General features: G+C 51.2%; 8 protein-coding genes across 8 annotated transcripts; 6 read left to right on the forward strand and 2 right to left on the reverse strand.

The window, feature by feature from the left end:
* Positions 1-4,068: 4,068 nt before the first annotated feature.
* BZA70DRAFT_290482 (cyclophilin-like domain-containing protein) lies at positions 4,069-4,924 on the forward strand (the record flags this gene model as incomplete). The annotated part of the gene is made up of 7 exons (XM_064914212.1): positions 4,069-4,101; positions 4,164-4,205; positions 4,267-4,290; positions 4,359-4,388; positions 4,452-4,469; positions 4,536-4,694; positions 4,760-4,924. The coding sequence occupies 7 exons, from the start codon at positions 4,069-4,071 to the stop codon at positions 4,922-4,924; spliced, it is 471 nt and encodes a 156-aa protein (XP_064767551.1).
* Positions 4,925-5,001: 77 nt separating this feature from the next.
* BZA70DRAFT_296281 (RNAse P Rpr2/Rpp21/SNM1 subunit domain-containing protein) lies at positions 5,002-5,610 on the reverse strand (the record flags this gene model as incomplete). Its single annotated transcript, XM_064914524.1, has 2 exons — positions 5,295-5,610; positions 5,002-5,230 (listed from the first exon to the last, which is right to left on the reverse strand). The coding sequence occupies exons 1-2, from the start codon at positions 5,528-5,530 to the stop codon at positions 5,002-5,004; spliced, it is 465 nt and encodes a 154-aa protein (XP_064767552.1). The 5' UTR covers positions 5,531-5,610.
* A 129-nt stretch (positions 5,611-5,739) lies between these two features.
* BZA70DRAFT_281035 (P-loop containing nucleoside triphosphate hydrolase protein) lies at positions 5,740-8,441 on the forward strand. The gene is made up of 3 exons (XM_064913050.1): positions 5,740-6,200; positions 6,978-7,872; positions 7,927-8,441. Exons 1-3 carry the CDS (start codon positions 5,966-5,968, stop codon positions 8,108-8,110), a joined length of 1,314 nt encoding a protein of 437 aa, XP_064767553.1. The 5' UTR covers positions 5,740-5,965; the 3' UTR covers positions 8,111-8,441.
* Positions 8,442-11,108: 2,667 nt separating this feature from the next.
* On the forward strand, positions 11,109-12,245 carry BZA70DRAFT_239776 (kinase-like domain-containing protein; the record flags this gene model as incomplete). The annotated part of the gene is made up of 3 exons (XM_064910483.1): positions 11,109-11,890; positions 11,946-12,080; positions 12,143-12,245. The coding sequence occupies 3 exons, from the start codon at positions 11,109-11,111 to the stop codon at positions 12,243-12,245; spliced, it is 1,020 nt and encodes a 339-aa protein (XP_064767554.1).
* Positions 12,246-12,399: 154 nt separating this feature from the next.
* On the reverse strand, positions 12,400-13,081 carry BZA70DRAFT_281039 (cytidine deaminase-like protein). The gene is made up of 2 exons (XM_064913051.1): positions 12,851-13,081; positions 12,400-12,777 (listed from the first exon to the last, which is right to left on the reverse strand). The coding sequence occupies exons 1-2, from the start codon at positions 12,984-12,986 to the stop codon at positions 12,431-12,433; spliced, it is 483 nt and encodes a 160-aa protein (XP_064767555.1). The 5' UTR covers positions 12,987-13,081; the 3' UTR covers positions 12,400-12,430.
* Positions 13,082-16,711, forward strand: BZA70DRAFT_281046 (Frag1/DRAM/Sfk1 family-domain-containing protein). The gene is made up of 9 exons (XM_064913052.1): positions 13,082-13,237; positions 13,308-13,353; positions 13,427-13,514; positions 13,580-13,659; positions 13,732-13,848; positions 13,902-14,117; positions 14,176-14,302; positions 14,422-14,454; positions 14,507-16,711. The coding sequence occupies exons 1-9, from the start codon at positions 13,187-13,189 to the stop codon at positions 16,629-16,631; spliced, it is 2,883 nt and encodes a 960-aa protein (XP_064767556.1). The 5' UTR covers positions 13,082-13,186; the 3' UTR covers positions 16,632-16,711.
* A 309-nt stretch (positions 16,712-17,020) lies between these two features.
* Positions 17,021-18,591, forward strand: BZA70DRAFT_195528 (Sec14 cytosolic factor). The gene is made up of 7 exons (XM_064910071.1): positions 17,021-17,186; positions 17,242-17,249; positions 17,303-17,459; positions 17,520-17,693; positions 17,764-17,892; positions 17,945-18,096; positions 18,153-18,591. Exons 1-7 carry the CDS (start codon positions 17,181-17,183, stop codon positions 18,388-18,390), a joined length of 864 nt encoding a protein of 287 aa, XP_064767557.1. The 5' UTR covers positions 17,021-17,180; the 3' UTR covers positions 18,391-18,591.
* Positions 18,592-18,820: 229 nt separating this feature from the next.
* On the forward strand, positions 18,821-20,026 carry BZA70DRAFT_290489 (uncharacterized protein; the record flags this gene model as incomplete). Its single annotated transcript, XM_064914213.1, has 2 exons — positions 18,821-18,943; positions 19,001-20,026. The coding sequence occupies 2 exons, from the start codon at positions 18,821-18,823 to the stop codon at positions 20,024-20,026; spliced, it is 1,149 nt and encodes a 382-aa protein (XP_064767558.1).
* Between the last annotated feature and the right edge of the window lie 76 nt (positions 20,027-20,102).

Below are 20,102 nucleotides of genomic sequence, written 5' to 3' on the forward strand. Positions count from 1 at the left end.
GTGTCGAGTCTTTGAAGCCCACTCAGCCAGCACCAGCATCAGCATCAGCAGTGACAACGGCATTGAGTAGCTGAAAGAAAGAGAGTTGAAGGGTATCCTTTTCTGAAACTGGAGTGAGATGAATACAAATATAGCTGCCAGCTTTCGGTCTATTAAATTGGTGTCTTTGATCTGCTTCGAGACCGAGTATGCCAGAGGAAGTGAATTCATAGCTGCCCATTTTATCTGAGACAATATCTCATTTATTCTGCATAAACGGACACAAAGAACAAAGAGAATCGAATGTACGTGATAATACGCAGGCTCCCCGCTCGTCAAACTCACTAAAGCCCTACTGGGAAGCCAGACCGTATCTCTACCCAGTTTCCTGTCTTCCTATCCTTTCCTTTGACAGTCATTTCTTTAATTAACCATCTAATTAACCATCTAATGAATTTCCCGTATCGCTTGCCTTCACATTCATCTTCTGTACGCTCAATTGCACGGAGCTCTTGTTCTATTGTCATTCCTTCATAAGACGCCTAGCGCGCCCTGCCAAGAGTTAAAGGGTTCATCACACACAGCTTCAATACGTAGATCGCCCCTGGTTGATACTCAACGGTGTGTCTTTCTATTCTACTCTGTCACTGAATGAGTCCATGGTCTGATAGTGTTATAGCGCAGTAGGAAAAAATTGGTCGAGAGGACTTAAGGGCCTAAGGTCCCAGTTCGATAATTTGCTCGTCAATCTTTAAAGTCATTTTCTTATCTTATCGGTCCGGTCCTGTAGCTGCAGAAACAGTCGTGAAAGTGTTGTAATCTACAAGTACAACCCATGCAAACAAATACATTTATCTGACATGACACAGTCATTCAGAACGAGAATTGACGCAGATAATGGCCGTCATCTCTTCCTACATACAGACAGGTGTCCCGTGGTCGCCTCCAGACGAGACGAAATACACGAGAACGGAGGATTTCTCCCGCGCCGAAGAGGCTCCGAAAGCTTCAGCCTACATCCATATATCCAGCACATCTACAATACCGTATCAGAACGGCTCTCCAAAGCACGCTCCGTCTCTTATTTCGGCCTTTGTCATTGAGAGAGGAAACTCTCGTGAAAAGGGGAGGAAGAGAGCGGGAAGAAGCTTTAATATTCGAGTAATAGAGAAGTGGCCATGATCATTCGTGTTTATAACATGTCCTCTGGCGTCGGTAATCGTTTCTCTTTATCTAGACTGCGCCAATCTCTGTTTTATTCTTGATGCGAGATCCATCTCATCTCTGTCGAGTTTTGAAGATGCTGTGAAGTGACTCTGAATTGTCAGATGTTGTGGTCTTCGTTCGCGAAGGTCCGACTAGCAGACTCAGTAAGCATCAGAAAAGTTATTCGCAAGACTCATTTCACACTCGAATCTCTTCTGCTCTCTGCGTAATTTGGTGTCGCGTGAAGCACGCTACCTGCTCTTACCTACTCTCTGCTGCAAATGGTGAAACCCAGAGGGCATGTGCTTTGACCCACTTCCTGCTTCTCATATGCGACTTGAGGTGGGCGGTGCAGTGCAGCAAGCACGATTATGTTAAGACCACGAGACTAGATTTTTCCAGTTCTTTGTTCAATCATCATTCAGTTTCGTTTGCAGAGTGGTTGCTACTCGAAGCTGCCTCCACTGCGAAATCTTCTTTCTCGTGTCCCACATAGCTATTTGTGCCGCCGTTCCCCCCCCCCCCCCCCGGGTGTCGGAGTCGTCGTCGAGTTCAAGGTCAACCCCCACTTGCGGTTCTCTAATCTTGTATACATCGGCAATGACAGACCAGACCGCTTTAATTGGTCTGTGGCCGCTGTCAACTAAGCCCCCTAGCAGGAACAAATTACTTAAAATGAAAACCGTGGCTGCATCATCTGGCCCTCTGCCCTCGTTCCCTTGCGTCAAAAACAGAGCGCAAAACAGCGCACGGAACATCAGCAACGGGAAAAGTGAAAAGTCAAATCTTAGAAAATTTGAAAAAGAGGCGCACGACCCGCGGCGGGACGACGAATGAGTTGAGTTGGCTGCACTCAAGTATCGGGGTTCGTGCACGAGTTGAGAATCTGCTTCTTAAATGAATGAAATTGAATGACAGGCAACGCCTAATTCAGGGCCCATCCGGAAGCTGAGAGGATGAGAAATATAACTGTCTACCAGTGTAATTCAGCTTGCTTCTTGTGATGTTGCATTCAATGGTAGAGATGATTTGTGTCTGCAGGCTGCTGCACGCTGCTGTTCCATCCCGCAGGCTCCCAATCCTCCACATTACCTCGGCTCGTAGAAATGTCGATTCGATACGGTTCAGTAAACTCCATCCGCCTTTAATTTTTGCTTGGACCAGGACAAACGGATTGTCACCGCTGCCGTGTCTCAGAAGAAGAGTGAAATGGTCGATAATGACAGCAAACAATAACGACCGGCTACTATCGCCGTTCCTGCCTAAAACTAAACTCGTACCAACAGTCTGTCTCCTGGTTTCTTCCCTTCCTTCCATAATCCCATCTCGAACGTCTGGAGAATTCCAAAGATCTTCTCAGTCGAGCTAGCGTCAACAGACTTTTCCCCTTCCTTGCCCGTTTTTCTAGATCTGTCACTTCTATCTCCTCGTTCCCCACCCGAGAACCGTGGAATACCGCATAGAAGTCGATGACGGCATCCGCTTGTTCCGCCCCCGACCCAGATCTCTGAGTCTTTCAATAGCTCCGGGCGATCAATTCGTAGAGACTAGGCTTACATGCGCTATCGAACGAAGGAAATTCGAATTTTCTGGCAGGGGGAGCTAAGAATTTGACTACTACCGCATAGTCCATGGACGAACCTTCTCTGGCGATCTGCTTCCTCGTCCCGGGGACACGGGTCGGGATCCACGCTCAAGGCTCATTTCTTCCTACTTCTCTTCCTCCTTCCTTTACTACAGTCAGAGGTGTTGAGTATCAGATCTATGCCAGCCGTCGAATAACAGTCAACCCATACTTCAAGCCCTGCAAAGCCGGTACTGTGCGCTAATACCACCCAGCCAAACGCTATGCTAAACAAGTTCTACATTGATTTTCCAGACGGCCACGGCCTACATCTCGGCCGATAAGTAACGATCACGATTTCCTGTCCTCTATGATTAATGCTAGCAGGACGAGTAAGACGGACGGCGTAGCTAAACTTTGTCTCGTCCAACTATCCGGATATCACTCAGTCATACTCCATCCTCTGATCAAATAAGATTACACACAGTCAGTCTCTCCGCTCACACGTACCGCAGCCACGCTTGGCCAAGCCGCCTGCGCGGTCAAAGAGTCAACGTCGATAAAGCATGGCTCTCGGACGTAATTGTCGCGGAATTGCTTGTTCTGCATGCGATTGATGTATGTGCATGCATGCAGCTAAAAGTATTCATCCTAAAATCGAACATGGTGAGCTGGCCACTCGTGTTGCTGATTCAGCTGCTGATTCAGTTGCTGATTCAGACCGCTCGGAGCTGTCGTCTACTTGTCTTTTGACGTCTCTGTATTATTTCATATCAATTAGGCACAGATGAGACATATATACACATATCCTTTGACACCACTTCCTTCCGAATATGCCTCTACCTCACAATCGTCTCTGAAACAGGCCCTCAACAACGTAAATTTCTCAATGGGTTCGACCGCATGCTTCAACTCCCCCTAAGGGAATCCAATGCGGAGATACACCTCGATCAGTTTGCTCTCACCACTCATGTGCCCTCCTCGTATCGAGCCATCATTTTCTCTTCGCTTTTTCCCTCTCTCCTCAACCTCCTCGCTCTTCCGCGGATCTCCACTCCTGCTTGCACAGTAATCTCAACCCGTAGAATAAGCAAGTCGGCATAATGAAGAAAGAAGAAAGAAGTGAAAAGAATACAGCTCTTGAGGGGGACTCCAGTGGACTGAAGAGAGAAGGAAAGAAAAAGACCGCGCTGCTTTTTTTTAACCTCGTAGAGGGCTAGGGCTTGAAGCTTTTGGGTAAGGGGATCGAAAGTAGGCATCTCGAGGAAAGTGAACAATAGCGAACTTCTCGAAACAGGTTGCAATCAACAAGCTACAAAATGAGTGGGAATGTCGTTCTGGAGACCACAATGGTGTGTATTATGCTGTTGAAGTTGTGGACTTGTTAGGATCAGTGTTGTTGACCACCGTGCAGGGCAATGTGACGCTCGAGCTATACTATTCTCACGCGCCAAAGGTACGTCTTCTTCTGCAAATACAGTCTGTCTGGTGCTGCTGCTAACGATTCTTAATAATAGACATGCAAGAACTTTTATGAGCTGGTAGGATATGTACTGCATAAACCGTATAGATATGGAGTGGTATACTGACGATCAAAACCGAAATGTAGGCGCGTCGCGGTTACTACAACGGCACAATCGTAAGCGTCTATTGTTATTCTTTTGATCATTCTCAGGGACTAACTGCAAATGATTTGGGATAGTTTCACAGAATCATTCCGGTATGTGTTTTGCCCTACCTAGATTTATGCCTCCATTACATAGGCAGTCAACCTAACTCTTACTAGGACTTCATGATCCAAGGCGGTGATCCTACCGGTACCGGCCGCGGCGGTTCGTCTATTTTCGGCGAGAAGTTCGAGGACGAGATTCATCACGAGTTGAAGCACACTGGCGCCGGAATTCTCAGTATGGCAAACAGCGGTCCCAATACGAATGGCTCGCAGGTGACTATTACTATCTTATAGAACAGCATTCTGGTGAAATCTTGCACTGACTCTGCTCTTTGTAGTTCTTCATCACGCTCGCGCCGACGGATTGGTTAGATGGAAAACACACTATCTTTGGAAGGGTGAGCGAGGGCATGAAAGTTATTCAGCGAATGGGTCTGGTGCGTACTGGCGCCGCCGACCGACCGATCGAGGACGTGAAAATAATTCGCGCGGTTGCATTATAAAGGTGCGCGCAAAGCATTATATATACAGAATATATTACCAGCTCATATATATACAATAAAATACACAGTTCTCATCATCATGACGACTTGCTGACTATATCTTCGCGATCTGTAAAGAGGACGTGTTCGCGGTTCTGGCCGACCGGGTATCTCTTCTGCCCTCCGCACACCTTGCATGTATGAACCAAGACATCAGCATGAGGCACTGCCTTTTTAGACAGATTCTCCACATGAACGCTAAGTGTACTTCCCGGTATCAGCACTGAATCGCAGCGTTTGCATATTGTGCGCTTGATACTCGGATCTCTGGTAGCATGTAAAAGTCTTCATCAGCACTCTGCAACATTACTTCGCTCGCACAAATACTTACAATTTTAGCACACTCTTCTGAGCCACGGCGCGCATCTGGCTCGCATAAAGTCGACTAAGCGGCGCAGTAGCAGCAGTCGCTTTCGTCGACACCTCTGGATTGGCGTCCGCGCTCGAGGCCATCAAGACCGCGGCTTGGTACAGGAACGACGCGCGGAGATACTGATCCCGGTTCTTGACTGGCGCCTGTGGCTTTCCAATAGCTTTCTGCGTCTTCCTCTGCTCCTGTTTAGCCATTATGTACAGTGCTGCTATCGCTGCATTTTCCTTCTCTGTGGGTTATGATGGGTTATGATCTGGGAGCAATTGAAATTTCATGTTTGGGCTCATCGCAGTGTCAGCATCGTGCTGTTTGTACCAAACCTTAAATATCTCGGCACGTGCGCGTATCCGTCAGCACGGCTCAGTTTCTCCTCGCTCCGCCGCTGCCACTCTTCTCCACCGCTGCCCCCCTTCCTCGTTGAACCACCAGAGCGCCTGTTCACTAATCAGTTCTAGACACTCTCTCGATATTTTATATTTGCCGCAATAAGCACTCGAATACTCTCGTGATCGGATCGCTCTTTTGTACGATCAGCTCCCGGATTTACTCGACTCAACGCAGCAAATCATATCAAACAACAACCACCCTACCACTCCCATCCCCATCCCGACTTAATCAATCCGAAAACAATGGCTGAGAACGGCGAAGAAGAGCTTCTCGACTACTCCGACAGCGAGGACGTCGCCCCCGTCGCCCCCACCACTGCTGCGTCCACCACCGCCGCTGCCACCGACTCCAAGGAAGAGAACGGTGACAAGAAGGGATCATACGTTGGAATCCACTCGACCGGTTTCCGCGACTTCTTGCTCAAGCCCGAATTACTTCGTGCCATCGTTGACTGCGGCTTTGAGCATCCTTCTGAGGGTTAGTTGTGTTTTATCCATCCATCATCCATTTTCGTCGTCGTGTTGAAGAACGGCTTGGTTGTGCCTTTCTATCCTGCTATGCCCTGCGTACCTTCGCCACTGCCACCGGCGCATTCATCCGCTTCCTCCTATCATGAGTAGAAGGTTCTCTATTTGCGCTAGTTTCTGCCGCTAGTTTAAGGCGTTATATCATGCAATTAGTGGGAAGAGAAGAGGATTGCGTGGTAGATCATTTGATTTTCTCGAAAAATGATTTACTGATCGATCTCAGCGACTGATCCTCGATATGCCGCTTTGATTGTCAAATTATTGCAACTGCGCATGTCTTGAACTGCATGAAGGGGGAGAGTGCTTCACTGCATTTTGCGATCATGTTTGCCTATCGAATTTTGGGGCTACCTGGCGTCATGCCTCGTGAAACCAGATATTGTTCGCGTGCTCGATCGGGACCTGCGCTGAGTACATGTTGTGTGTCCTTTGAGGATGTTGCATTCAGCCTTCAGTCTCTTATGATTGTCCTTTTTGTAATTTTGGAGTCAATCAGTGTTCGATCATCTATCAGTAGTTGATCTGGGGATGCAGTACACTGTTATTGTTATCTCTTGGGAGTGCGATGTTGCACACCAATTTTCCCTTTTGGATCGCGGCTAGCAGGACGAAATTTACGCACGGCAAAGCAGAACAGGCAGCACAACCTAACCGCCTCTCTTCAACACGATGACGCTTTTTGAAAGAGAGAAGAAGAATTCTGACACGCATTGTTATATATTATTAGTCCAGCAAGTCTGTATTCCCCAGTCTATTCTCGGAACCGATGTTTTGTGCCAGGCCAAGTCCGGTCTCGGTAAGACGGCCGTGTTTGTGTTGTCGACGCTTCAGCAGCTCGATCCAGTTCCGGGCGAAGTTTCCGTTGTTGTGATGTGCCACACTCGTGAGCTGGCGTACCAGATCAAGAACGAGTACTCTCGATTCTCAAAGTACATGCCGGAGGTGCGAACGGCTGTTTTCTTTGGAGGTACGAGCATCATGAAAGATGTTGAGGTGATTAAGAACAAGGAGACGAGTCCTCATATTATTGTTGCTACGCCTGGACGATTGAACGCGCTTGTGCGTGACAAGTACTTGCGTTTGAACAATGTGAAGGTGTTTGTTCTTGATGAGTGCGACAAGATGCTTGACACGACTGATATGCGTCGTGATGTTCAGGAGATCTTCCGCGCGACGCCCCATCAGAAGCAGGTGATGATGTTTTCGGCCACTCTTAGCCAGGAGATCCGACCGATCTGCAAGAAGTTCATGCAGAACCCGCTGGAGATCTACGTTGACGACGAGACGAAGCTCACGCTTCACGGTCTGCAGCAGTACTATCTCAAGCTGGAGGAGCAGGAGAAGAACCGCAAGCTGAACGATCTCCTGGATACATTGGAGTTCAACCAGGTTATTATCTTTGTGAAGTCGACTGTCCGTGCGAACCAGCTTAATAAGCTGCTTGTGGACTGCAACTTCCCCAGTATTGCGGTGCATTCTGGTATGCCGCAGGAAGAGCGAATTGCGCGATTCAAGGAGTTTAAGGAGTTCAACAAGCGAATCTGTGTCGCGACTGATGTGTTTGGTCGTGGTATCGATATTGAGCGCATTAACTTGGCTATCAACTACGATCTGCCGTCTGAGTAAGTGGATCATTATTTTTCTTAATGAGAGTCAATGCTAATTAGTGTTTGCAGTGCGGATTCTTACCTTCACCGAGTCGGTAGAGCCGGACGATTCGGCACCAAGGGTCTTGCTATCTCGTTTGTTAGCTCGAAGGAAGACGCGGAGGTGTTGGATAAGATCCAGGAGCGATTTGAGGTCAACATTGCGCCTTTCCCAGAGGAGGGAGTTGACCCCGCGACCTACATGAACACATAAGCGGATAAATATTTTTTATGAATTTGCAGTGCTTTGTGTCTGTGTTTGTGAGCTGATGCTTCTTGTTATATTATAATCTGATTTCAAGTTTCGTTTTGTTTCAATATTTTTCTATATTTTACTAGCGAGGGACCGTGTATGCTTATATTCTTCTTCGGTGAGCGTATGTCTGGTCGATATGCATTAGTGTAGAGATTAGTGATGTTGTTTATTGAAGAAGAATAGAATAAAGATGAAAATAAAAGATAAAGAAGAGATAAAGAAGTCGTAGCAGATGAGCAGTTGTCAGGAGTTGACTTTTATTTTTATTTTTATTTTTATTTTTTTAATTCCGCAAAGTCAACTCTCACCGCCATCGTTATCCAGACCACCACCACCCCGCCTCTTCCTCTGCTTCACCCTCCGCCCTCGCATCCCCGAAAACAAGAGCAAGAAGACTCAATCGTGGCTTGCCCGCTCAGCTCAACCCACTTGATTTCTTCTCACAGCCTCTTCTCTTGTCGGAGGTAGTCTGTGGTGCTCAAGAGACCTCGTGTTTGTCACAAGCGGAGAGAGATCACTCGGCCCTCTTTTCTTCTCTTCCCTCGCCGTCCTCTCTTCTCGTTGATAGTCTAGGCCAGGGCCAGGTCGAACGTGAACGTGATCGCTGTGACTACTCGCTTTTTTGCTCTGGGTTGAGATCACACATGTGTGGTTTCTCCAAGACTGGCACTTTCACAAACACCGCAGGCGGACTGTCTTCATTTTCACCATCCTCACCAGCGTCGTCGGCACCTGCACCATCATTCGCTACTGGCTTTGCGCGGTCGAGGAGCAGAAATATTTTCGACCGTTTGGAATTCACCGTCGATTCCACTGAAGGACTTCACAGCTTTTGATTCTTCTTTTTTCAGAATATTTTTTTTACCCTGATTTATTCATTCACTGCGCTCTTGTCGTCATCCGACTCTTCATCCACCGTCCAGGCCGCACGCCCTTCGACCACCCTCAACAACAGATCGGGATGTCAAGCAGCACAACGACCTCACACAAGCGACGAAAGCCAGAAGACGACGACGGGCCTGGCGCCGCCGACCTGAACAACAGCCACGGCCACCATCGTCGGAAGAATAACCATGCTGCCGTGATCAATCACCGCGGACCTGCGCACCGCGACTTCCAGCCCGCACCAGAGTCCTCCCCCTCATCAACACATCACCCCACGCCATCCAAGCATGCGCGCCATTCTCAGAATTTTCAACGAGGACGGTTTAGACCTCCGTTTGACGATTCGACGACTACCCCTGGAGGAGGACAGCAAAAATACCATGGGAAACACGCGGGTGGTGGCAATAGAGGCGGCAGGTCCGATCGGGGAGGATACAGCGACCGCAACGAGCAGCGGAGGTTGAGCGCTCACGACGCGCGCAGCAGCAGAACTACAAACACGATCGACGCGGAGGGATACCAGGGCAGTAATAGGCACGGCAAAAGCAAAACAAACGAGACCAGCGGCAGGGGATATATCTCCAAGGACGAAGAGTGGGCAGCGCGTGCGGGATCCATTGTCGCGTCTGAGCATCGGCCTGGAAGTCACAGATACGAACACCAGCAGAGCCTGCAGGCGCGGATCGGTGTCTTTGAGGAGTCGTCCGAGTATAGTCACACCACGACCGTCAAGTACGACAAGCACGAATCCTACAGATCAGCAGCTGCACCCGCACCATACTACGACGACCGATCACAATATCCGTCTGACGCCCGCCACCCACACTCTCGAAATGGCAGCAGCAGCAGCAGCAACGCAAGCGGCCGGCCGCCACGTCCACCAGCGATCGACAGAAACGACAGCGACTACCCATACTCCAGCAGCCATCCGCCGCCGATATACCCATCAGAGAGCACAGCTTCCAGAAGCCATTTTTCTCCAGATCCACATGCCCCACCACCACATATCGTTTCACCCGCACCGCACCAGCCGCCATATTATTCCTCCTCCGAAAGCCATGCCCGTGGATATCCGCCGCGGGCAAGAGGGCCTCCGATGGACGACACAGCAGCCTACGAGGACTACCACCCGCCACCGCCCGAAGCAACCCCACTACCCCCTGCTCGCGAGCCATCGCACTACCGCAGCTCACGAACTCCCTCGTCCTCGTCATACGCACAGCAGCCACAATACGACTACGCATCCTCGCCACCGACACAACAACAACAGCAGCAGTCGCAGCAACAGCCAGCAAGCTCATCGTTGCGCAAGAGGCGGTCGCGGTTCGGGCCTGATATCGTGCCGCCGTCGGATACAAGCTTGAGAAGACGAAGCAGTTCAGTGTCGGCCGAGAATAGTCCGCTGGTTTCGACTGCCGCGCCGATGCTCCCAAACATGCCTGATCCGCGCGATGTGCCGCCGGTTCCGTACGCAGGTCCTGGATTTGAGGATGCGGGTCACGGGAGTAGTAGCATGATTGATGCAGATGTGAGGGGAGAAGAGGGAAAGGAGAAAAGAGAGAAATCGTCTGCGTCTGCATCTGCGTCTACGGCATCGGCTGCCAGACCGTCGTCGGGTCCAAAGATGTACTTTAAATTCCCCAACAAGAAAGAGCGCGGTCTCGCGTCGCGATTACCAGGACGTCAGGTATCCACATCATCTGGCACCGCTCGTCCGGCGCGGGAGTACAATCAATCTGCGCAACCCTCACGACAAGAGCAGAAACACAAGAGTTTCCAGGGGCGCGATCGTCAGCGAGCAGGACAGTGGGATAGCGCGGATGCCGAGTATAGTACCCGTGAGGATGCTGAGCGCGGGCGCGAGCACGATCGTGGTGATGCGACTGCGACGATGTCGGCAAACGAGATCCCAGTTTCAGATTCACGGAGTCGTGCACAGTCTAAGCGGTCCAGTTCCCGCGATCGTCAGCGGCAGAATGATCGTGACAGGAGGCAAGATGAGCGGCATAAGGAAGACAGATCAGCAGCAGCAGCAGCAGCAGCAGCAGCGAGTGTTGCTCCTGCGCCCAAGATGCAGGAACAGGTTGGATCGATTTATGAGCGGCAATCGCAAGTTGGCGAAGGCACGTACGGCAAGGTATACAAAGCGATCAACCAGATCACGAAGGAGCGAGTGGCGTTGAAGCGTATCCGGATGGAATCCGAACGCGACGGGTTCCCGATCACTGCGCTGCGAGAGATCAAGTTGCTTCAGTCTGTGAGGCACGAGAATGTGGTGGCGTTGCTTGAGATTATGGTTGAGAAGGCACAGGTTTACATGGTATTCGAGTACGTTGACCACGACCTAACCGGGATTCTGACGCACCCAAGCTTCAAGCTCGAGCAAAGCCACATCAAGCATCTGCACAAGCAGCTCCTCGAAGGTCTGGCGTACTTGCACAAGCGCGGGATTCTGCACCGGGACATCAAGGGCTCGAATATTCTGATTAGCAGTAGCGGGGATCTGAAGCTTGCGGATTTCGGCCTGGCGCGGTTTTACAACAAGCACAAGTCGACGCTCGAGTACACGAACCGGGTGATCACGCTGTGGTACCGCCCCCCTGAACTGCTGCTTGGCGCGACGGCGTATGGCGCAGCGGTGGATGTGTGGGGTGCCGGGTGCCTGATGGTCGAGCTGTACACGCGGAGCGCTGTGTTTCAAGGCCATGACGAGATCGAGCAGTTGGAGGCGATATATTCAGTGATGGGCACGCCGACGAAAGAGAGCTGGCCAGATATGGACAAGCTGCCTTGGTATGAGCTGGTGAAGCCGCCGGAGGAGAAGGCGAGTCGGTTCAAGTCGATGTTTGAGAGGTGAGTTCTATTGCAGATTCTGAAGTGCGAGGGTGGTGCTGATTATGTTTTGCAGTCTTCTTCCGCCATGCGGCCTTGAACTAGCGATGCAACTGCTATCACTGAATCCCGCTAATAGGCCATCAGCCGAGAAAGCGTTAGAGCACGATTATTTTGCGCACGAAGAGCCAAAGCCTGTGCGGCCTGATATGTGAGTTTCTCTTCTTCTAAGAAGCATGGAGTAGAGCGAAGTACTAATGAGAGGATATATAGGCTTGGTGATCTTGGAGAATGGCATGAATACGAATCGAAACAGCGAAGGCGACGAGAGCGGGAACGAGCTGCGCAGCAGCAGCAGGCGGGAAAGAAGGAGTAGTATTGTATAGTTTCTTGAAGAGAAAGAGGATGAACCAAAAAATGGGGGTTGAGTAATGGTTTTCTTTCAGAGTAGGGATTGTGATTTCGTTGTTTGTTTGTACATTATTTGGATCCAGATTGAACAGATTGAATCAGATTGAATAAGAAGATAGTATATATACAAAACCAGACACGAGAACAAGCTCAATGTCCTCTCTCGGCAATCTCCAAACACCGCTGCTCAAACCCCGGAACATGAACATACTCGATCCCAGCGGCCAGCAACTTTTCCCTACCGACGTTATGCTTGACGAAGGTATCCGGTTCGAGCACGCCCACTTTCACGCACTTGAATATTCCGGCGTCGATTATGCGGTCCGCGCAGGGCAGGTTTCCGCTCAGGCGCTCGCTGCAGGGTTCCATTGTCGTGTAGATGACTGCTGATCTCGGCGGGGGCAGAGAGGAGGAGGAAGTGAGTTTTTCGAGAGCGCATTGCTCGGCGTGGGTGTTTCCGGGAAGTTCGCGGGAGTAGCCGGTTGAGAGTACGATGTCTGTTATCGAGAAATAGCTGCTGTCGTTAGAGAGTGTGTGAATTGGAAGAAGAGGTAGAAGAAGCGGGCTCACCCTCGGAGGTGGAGTTGCCGTCTGAGTTGCGCGGAAGGACGATGACGGCACCGACGCAGAAGGCGGTGGGGGTGCCTATGCACTTGTCTGCCTGCTCCAGGGCTAAGCTCATGTATTTTCTGTCCAGTTCGTCCATTGCGGATGCACAATTGATATAAAGTCGCTATATCAGAGATATCTGGAGTAGTAGTCAAGTCATTCAAGCCGGGTAACAAACCCAATCGCAGCCGAGGTCAACGATAACCGGCCCCTTTGCTCTCTTCCTCTCTTCTGTTCATTGTCTTTCAACAGCAATTCACTTCCATTCCACAGCCACTCGTTCGTCTCTGTTCTGTCATGTCGGCTGTTGCTGAGAAGAGGGCAAAGCCCGGGACAGTGATTGCCTCTGTAGGTTGACCGGTGCTGAGCGGCAGAGATGATGATGAGATAGAGAGAGAGACTAACAGGTGTTGTTCAGGTCAGTGGAAAATGGGTGTCTTATGCGCATACGGTGTTTGCAGGATGTTAGTAGTCTCTTTCTGTGTTTGAATTGAGTGCGTTTGCTTGAATTGAGCTGTGCTGACGATACGCAAACAGATGCCTTTATTAGTGCGCTGGTGGTCGGAATGGCGCTCCATTTCGAGAAGATTGTGCGTAATGAATACTACGGGTTTCCCGACGAATGGTGTGTATATTCTTGTGCTATTTTGCTGTTGATCTGATCAAGTGGTTCTGATTGAGATAACTCAGGTTCCCCTCCGTTTCGGCTGCCATCGGCGATCGATACCCCGAACGCAGCATCTTCCAGCTATTCATCGCCGTCACTGCTGGTACCTCTTCCCTTTCTTGCTTTACAATTCGTCAATTGATTGAAGAATATATCATACTAACACGCTACGCAGGTCCGAGATTCGCCCTTGTCTTCTTGACCTACCTGCTCTACAACAAACCCGGCTCCTGGGGCCCTCGAGCCCACGTCGCCGTCGGTTTACTCCGCACTCTCACCTGCGGTGGATGGGGTGCGTATCGCCATCTTCACATACACTAAAATACACCCAACTAACATCCACAGTCTACATCACCTCAACTGACGACCATGACTGGCACGATATCTTCATGATTGCGTACATGCTGCTGACACTCCCATGGACCGTCGGCGGCATCCTGCTCTCACGTCCGGGCTCGAAGGCGCTCAAGTACAGAAAGATCTTTGGTATCTCGTTCTTTGTCATGATTGTCCCGCTCGTGTACTACTTTATCCAGCATAAAGTCAACCACGTCGCCGGAGGTACTTCTCCCTTCTCCCCCCTTCTTATAATTGAGCAGTTGACTAATAAATCATGCAGCCTACACGATCTACGCTTTCTTCGAATGGTCGCTGATTTTCTTTGACGTCGCGTTCGATGCTGCTACTGCGTTTGATTTCGGCGCGCTGGAGATCAGAGTCGTAGATATGAACGGAATCACGAATGGGTACGTACCAACATTTCCTGTCTAATAGCAAAAACATAAAAGGAGTGTTGGTTTTGGAGTTTCTGTATTTGTTTTTGATGTACATAATGTATTAATAGATGTCTTTTTTCATAATCTAGCGCGGTTCCTTCTTCTTCTTCATCTTCGTCTCGGTATGTACATTCATGCTTGAAAGAGAAACGGCACATGCTAATAGACTTGCAGCGGCGTGGAACTTCGCGTGAAAGACACCGGTCTTTTGACCGGATTCAGCTTCGGCACGCTGTTCACATTCGCGGTTGACGTGTACAACTCGTTTGTGTTTTGGTCGGTCCTGACCTCGCTCGGCCTTCTGATCTGGTACTTCCCGCTGTGGTACATGGGAATTTCCGGCTACGAAGTCACTTTGCTGTCGACGATCTCGCCGTTCCTGCTCGGCCTGCCTTTTCTGACGCCTCTATTTGCGCGCTTCCCGCAGCTGTCGCAGCTCGGCACGGTCGTCGGCATCGCGGCGTACCTCGTTCCCGGCCCGAGCGACAGACTGCTTACGGTTTCTGCGGCGTGCATGTTTGCGAGCATTTCGCTCGCGATGCAGTTCCACAACGTGACTGCGCGGCCGTTCCTGAGCCTGACGAAAGCGACTGCGTTCTCGATCGGCTTCATCGGCTCTGTTCTCGCCAAGTTTGCGTTTTACGCCAACAACCCGATCTGGCCGATTATGCACGACGCCAACGGCGGGTGGAACAAGAGCGGGCTTGTCGTTGGTGTGGTTGCGGCTCTGTTGACGACGCGGCCGCAGCGAGGGTCGAGCGAGGCCGTGTCGGCGAGCAAGCGGGGTAGTTTTATCTTTGCTAGTTGCGGACTTGCGGGCTTGCTGTTTTCGATGCACTCGCTGCTTTCGGACTCGAGCACGATGATTTACTGGGTGTGGGACGGGTACCCGCTGACTGGGCCTCTTCCTGTTCCGTACGGCGCGGTGACGATTCTGGCGATGGTGGTGGGCGCGTACGTGGGAGTGACGGGCAAGAGCAGTACACTTGCGTCGTGGCCTGCGTTTGCGGTCGGCAGTGCGGGCGCGTTTGTGCTGTACAAGTTTGACGGGTGGTTCGGGTACTTTGGCGGACTTGTGCTGGCGACGTACTTGATTGCGATTGTGCCGGTGCTGTTTGAGTCTGCGTCGATTCATCCGGCGGGGCGGACGTTTGGGGTCGGATTCTTGCTGTACGATTTGATTGTGCTGGGCCATGTGTGGGTTGTTGCGTACGCGTTTGTGCCGGGTGGCCCGTTGCTGCGCGAGCGGACTGATATCTTGGTCACGGTCTCGATGGCGATGATTGGGCTGGGCGTGTATGGCGCGAAGAAGGCGCAGGCGGTGACGTCCAGCAGCACGGGAGTGTTTGCGCCGGGGAAGAAGACGAAGAGCGTGAGCTTTTTCAAAGTGCGGGCGATGGCTGCGATCTTTTTGACGGCGATTTCGGTGCTGACGGTAGTTGTTGCGTGGCGGCGAACGGATAAACCCGCGCCGCAGCCGTACCACCCCGAAGAGAAGCTGATGACTGTCGGGATCTGGACGATCCACTTTGGACTCGACAACGACATGTGGGCGAGCGAGGTGCGGATGCGGGACGCGATTGCGGAGCTGGAGCTGGACGTGGTGGGACTGCTTGAGTCGGACACGCAGCGGATTATTATGGGCAACCGGGACGTCACGCAGCAGATTGCGGAGGACCTGGGGATGTACGTTGACTTTGGGCCCGGACCGAACCGGCACACGTGGGGCGCGGCGTTGCTGTCCAAGTTCCCGATTGTGAAGTCGACGCACCATTTGCTTCCGTCGCCGGTGGGCGAGCTTGCGCCGGCGATCCACGCGACGCTGGATGTGTACGGGGAGATGATTGACGTTGTTGTGTTTCACAGCGGGCAGGAGGAGGACGTCGAGGACCGGCGGCTGCAGACGGCGGGGGTGAGCGAGATCATGGCGAAGAGCGAGAACCCGACGATTCTGCTGAGTTACCTGGTGACGAAGCCGCTGGAGGGCAATTACAACACGTACGTGAGCGAGTACACGGGGATGTCGGACATTGATCCGAGCGACTGGGACCGGTGGTGCGAGTACATTTTGTACAAGAAGATCAAGCGGGTTGCGTATGCGCGCGTGAGCAGAGGTACGATTACCGATACCGAGATCCAGACGGGCAAGTTTGTGGTGGGCGTCGAGCCTGCGTCGACGAACGAGCGCGTGCCGGAGGAGCAGGTGGCGGAGGGGTTGAGGTATCCGGCTGTGTTTAGGGGGGATGGTGTTCGTGGGCATCGATACCATGTCTTTGACGAGCCGCGATATTACGCGTAGTGTTGTTTATAAGTGTTAGTAAAATATGTTAATAATATATTAGTAATTATATTATGAAAACATTAGTAATTAGAGTACATAATCACTTAGTCAGAGATTTGAATAAGGTTTCGGACTGGCTGCGCCGCTGGGGAGGGATTTGCAAGGAGCGGCGGAAGGTGCGCAGATGTTTTGTTGCGTATCGACCAGAACGGTGAGTGCTGCTTCTTTGTTGTTGGGGAGAGTGTAGGGAGAGGAGGAGGAGGAGGAGGAGAAGAAGAGGAGGAGAATAAGGAGGGATTATTGATATAAGATAGAAAAGAAGGAGGAAGAGAAGAAGAGAAGAAGAAGCTAACAACAACAGGTAGAATAACCCACCCAATTCTCTTTCTCTTGTTTCTTTTATCTTGGAAATAAGCATCAATCAAGCAATCGAACAATTGTCGAGGTGTACATAGTCTTGAGAACTAGTGCTGCATCTGAATAATTGCCGTTTTTTGAAAAGAGAAGGAAGCTGATTTGACGCGTCGTCACCATATCAACATCAACAATTAGTAGAAGAGGATAATCATGTCGGTGAGTGAGAGTACTTTATTCTATTTATATGAGGATAATGCTAACAGCAACACAGGAGGAAACGTACGTGTCTATATCTGACTGCTACAGCACACAAGTACTAATAAAACAAACAGACCTACCCAATCGCTTCCTATCCCGGAGTCCTGTGGCCCCGACGCGCCGTCTGGATTCCCAGGCAACGTGTCAGCCGAGCAACAGGCCAAGGTCGGGATGCTGCGGAACGAGCTCAAGTCGGCGGGCTGCACCGAGCGCCTTGACGACCCTTCTCTTGTATGTCTCTGTATACTATCTGCACTTGTAATAAAAGAGGAAGGGGGCTAACAAGAGCAGTTGCGATTCCTACGAGCACGTAAGTTTGATGTGCCGAAAGCAAAGGAGATGTTTCTTGCGTGCGAAAAGTGGCGCGAGGAGTTCAAGGTCGATGATATTGTTGCCAACTTTCATTACGACGAGAAGCCGCTTGTGTCAAAGTACTATCCGCAGTACTACCACAAGACTGATGTGGTGAGTAGCCTTCTACCTTCTACAGAGTGAAAGAGAGAGATAGAAGAAAAGGGGACTAACAAGAGTATAGGAAGGACGACCGGTGTATATCGAGCAGTTGGGCGCGGTTAACTTGACGGAGATGTACAAGATTACCACGTTCGAGCGGATGCTGCAGAACCTTGTGTGGGAGTACGAGACCTTTACGTCGAAGCGACTTGTAAGTTCCTCTTATTATTATAAAGAGATGGAAGGAGACTAACTCCTGGTAGGCTGCGTGCTCGCGAAAAGCAGGCGTGTTGATTGAGACGTCGTGCACGATTATGGATCTCAAGGGCGTGGGCATCTCGAGCATCAACCAGGTTTACCAGTACGTCCGCGAGGCTTCTGTTATCGGCCAGAACTACTATCCGGAGCGTATGGGGTGAGTTATCTTTATTTTATCATAATCAGAGAAGAAGAGACTAATAACAAAACTAGCAAATTCTACATGATCAACGCCCCCTTCGGCTTCTCGACCGCCTTCAGACTGATCCGTCCGCTCCTCGACCCGGTGACTGTGCAAAAGATCTTCATCCTGTCGTCGAGCTACCAGTCCGAGCTTCTGAAGCAGGTCCCGAGCGAGAACCTGCCCAAGAAATTCGGCGGGCAGTGCGAGTGCGAAGGCGGATGCGAGCTCTCGGACGCGGGCCCGTGGCATGATCCGCAGTACATGTAAATCTGTCTGAGTGAGTGAAGTGGTGGAGAGGATTATTGTGTACTGAGTGGTAGTGTATTTGATTAATGTATTTTGTTTATATATAAATGTTGTAGATGTAGTAGTAAGAAGTAGTAAGCAGAGCAGTAAGCAGAGCAGAGCTGCGGCAGATGAAACGGGAGTTTTGACTTTTATTTTAAACAGGGGCACTTTGAGAATGCATTAAGAGAATACAAGAAGAAGATACAATAAGAGAAGGATACAATAAGAATAAGAGAAGAATAAGAGAAGAAGAAGAGGAAGAAGAATACAATAAGAGAACAGGAACAACAACTTATCTGAAGAACATCGGTTTGGTATTCGACACTTCACCACTTCACTCTTCACTTCACCACCACCACCTCTTCATCTTCACCACCACCCCTTCTCTTCACAGCACAACAACAACACAATGGACCAGTCTCAACTACCAGCGACTCCCGCTGCCTCTCCTCCCCGTCGCCAACACTCCCACTTCGACATCGGCCTCATCCTCGGCGACCCCTTCGCCCTCGCAACCACCTCCGTCGCCATCGTACGTCCCCCCTTCCCCTTCCCCCCCCTCTCTCCTCTTACTAACACAGCACCACAGATCGGCTGGGTCATCTCCTTCGCCAGCTCCGTCTCCGCCGACGTATCCGGCTCATACCCCCAGTTCTCCTGGTGGGGCCTCGCCTACCAATTCCTCCTCATCCTCTTCGTCACCTACATCTTCTGCCTGCCCTCCCCGTCCGCGTTCGACACCTACCGGCTCGCGGCAGTAGGCTTCTCCGCCGCCGCGATCGTCTACTCCACAAACTCGACAAACAACCTCGTCTACACCGGCCGCGCGGCCGACGCGGCGGCAGCGGCTGGCTGCATCTTGCTCTCGATTATAAACATCATCTGGGTGTTTTACTTTGGAACCACCCCCGACGCGCCTGTCCACGCATTCGTCGACTCCTACGCGTTATCCCGCGACCCCGCCTTCCAGAACCCGTCCTCCTCTTCTGCCGGCGTCGCAGCACAAGCAGGCACCCACCGCTCGCACTCAAACTTCAGCACAAACCCCTCCGCCCACGCGCAGGCTGGTCTGGGAGGACAAGCCGGCATGCAGATGTACAGCAAACCCCCCTCGCGCCTGCAGATGCAGAGCGGGTACTCCCCGCGCCCTGTCCCGCCGCCTGCGCCGCCGCACCAGCAGTCTGCGAACCAGATGTACACGTCCGCGCAGCTCTCTGGGTTCGAGACCGCTAGCATGCGCGAGCCGATGCGCAGTCTGACGTACCAGCAGCAGCAGCAGCAGCAGCAGCCGCTTTCACAGCTACAGCAGCTCCAGCAGCAGCAGCAGCAGCAGCAGCAGCAGCAGCAACACCTTCTCGTCGTGCAGTCTACAGGCGGAAACACAACCCGCGCACCGAGCGATCTGATGGAACCGCTCGACACGCCGACAGAATACCCTCTGCGTGCGCGCGCGATATACTCATACGACGCGAACCCGGAGGACGCGAACGAGATCTCGTTTGTTAAAGGGGAAGTGCTTGAGATTAGCGACGTCAGTGGGCGGTGGTGGCAGGCGAGAAGGGCGAATGGGGAGGTGGGGATCTGTCCTAGTAATTATGTGCAGTTGTTGGATTAAATGGTTTGAGTCTGGTGCGATGGCTGGATTATGACAGTCAGGTTGAATGTGGTGTATGATTAGATAGATTTGATTT

The sequence above is a fragment of the Myxozyma melibiosi genome, assembly GCF_037950935.1.
Source record: "Myxozyma melibiosi strain Phaff 52-87 chromosome Unknown BZA70scaffold_8, whole genome shotgun sequence".
NCBI classification, from domain to species: domain Eukaryota; kingdom Fungi; phylum Ascomycota; class Lipomycetes; order Lipomycetales; family Lipomycetaceae; genus Myxozyma; species Myxozyma melibiosi.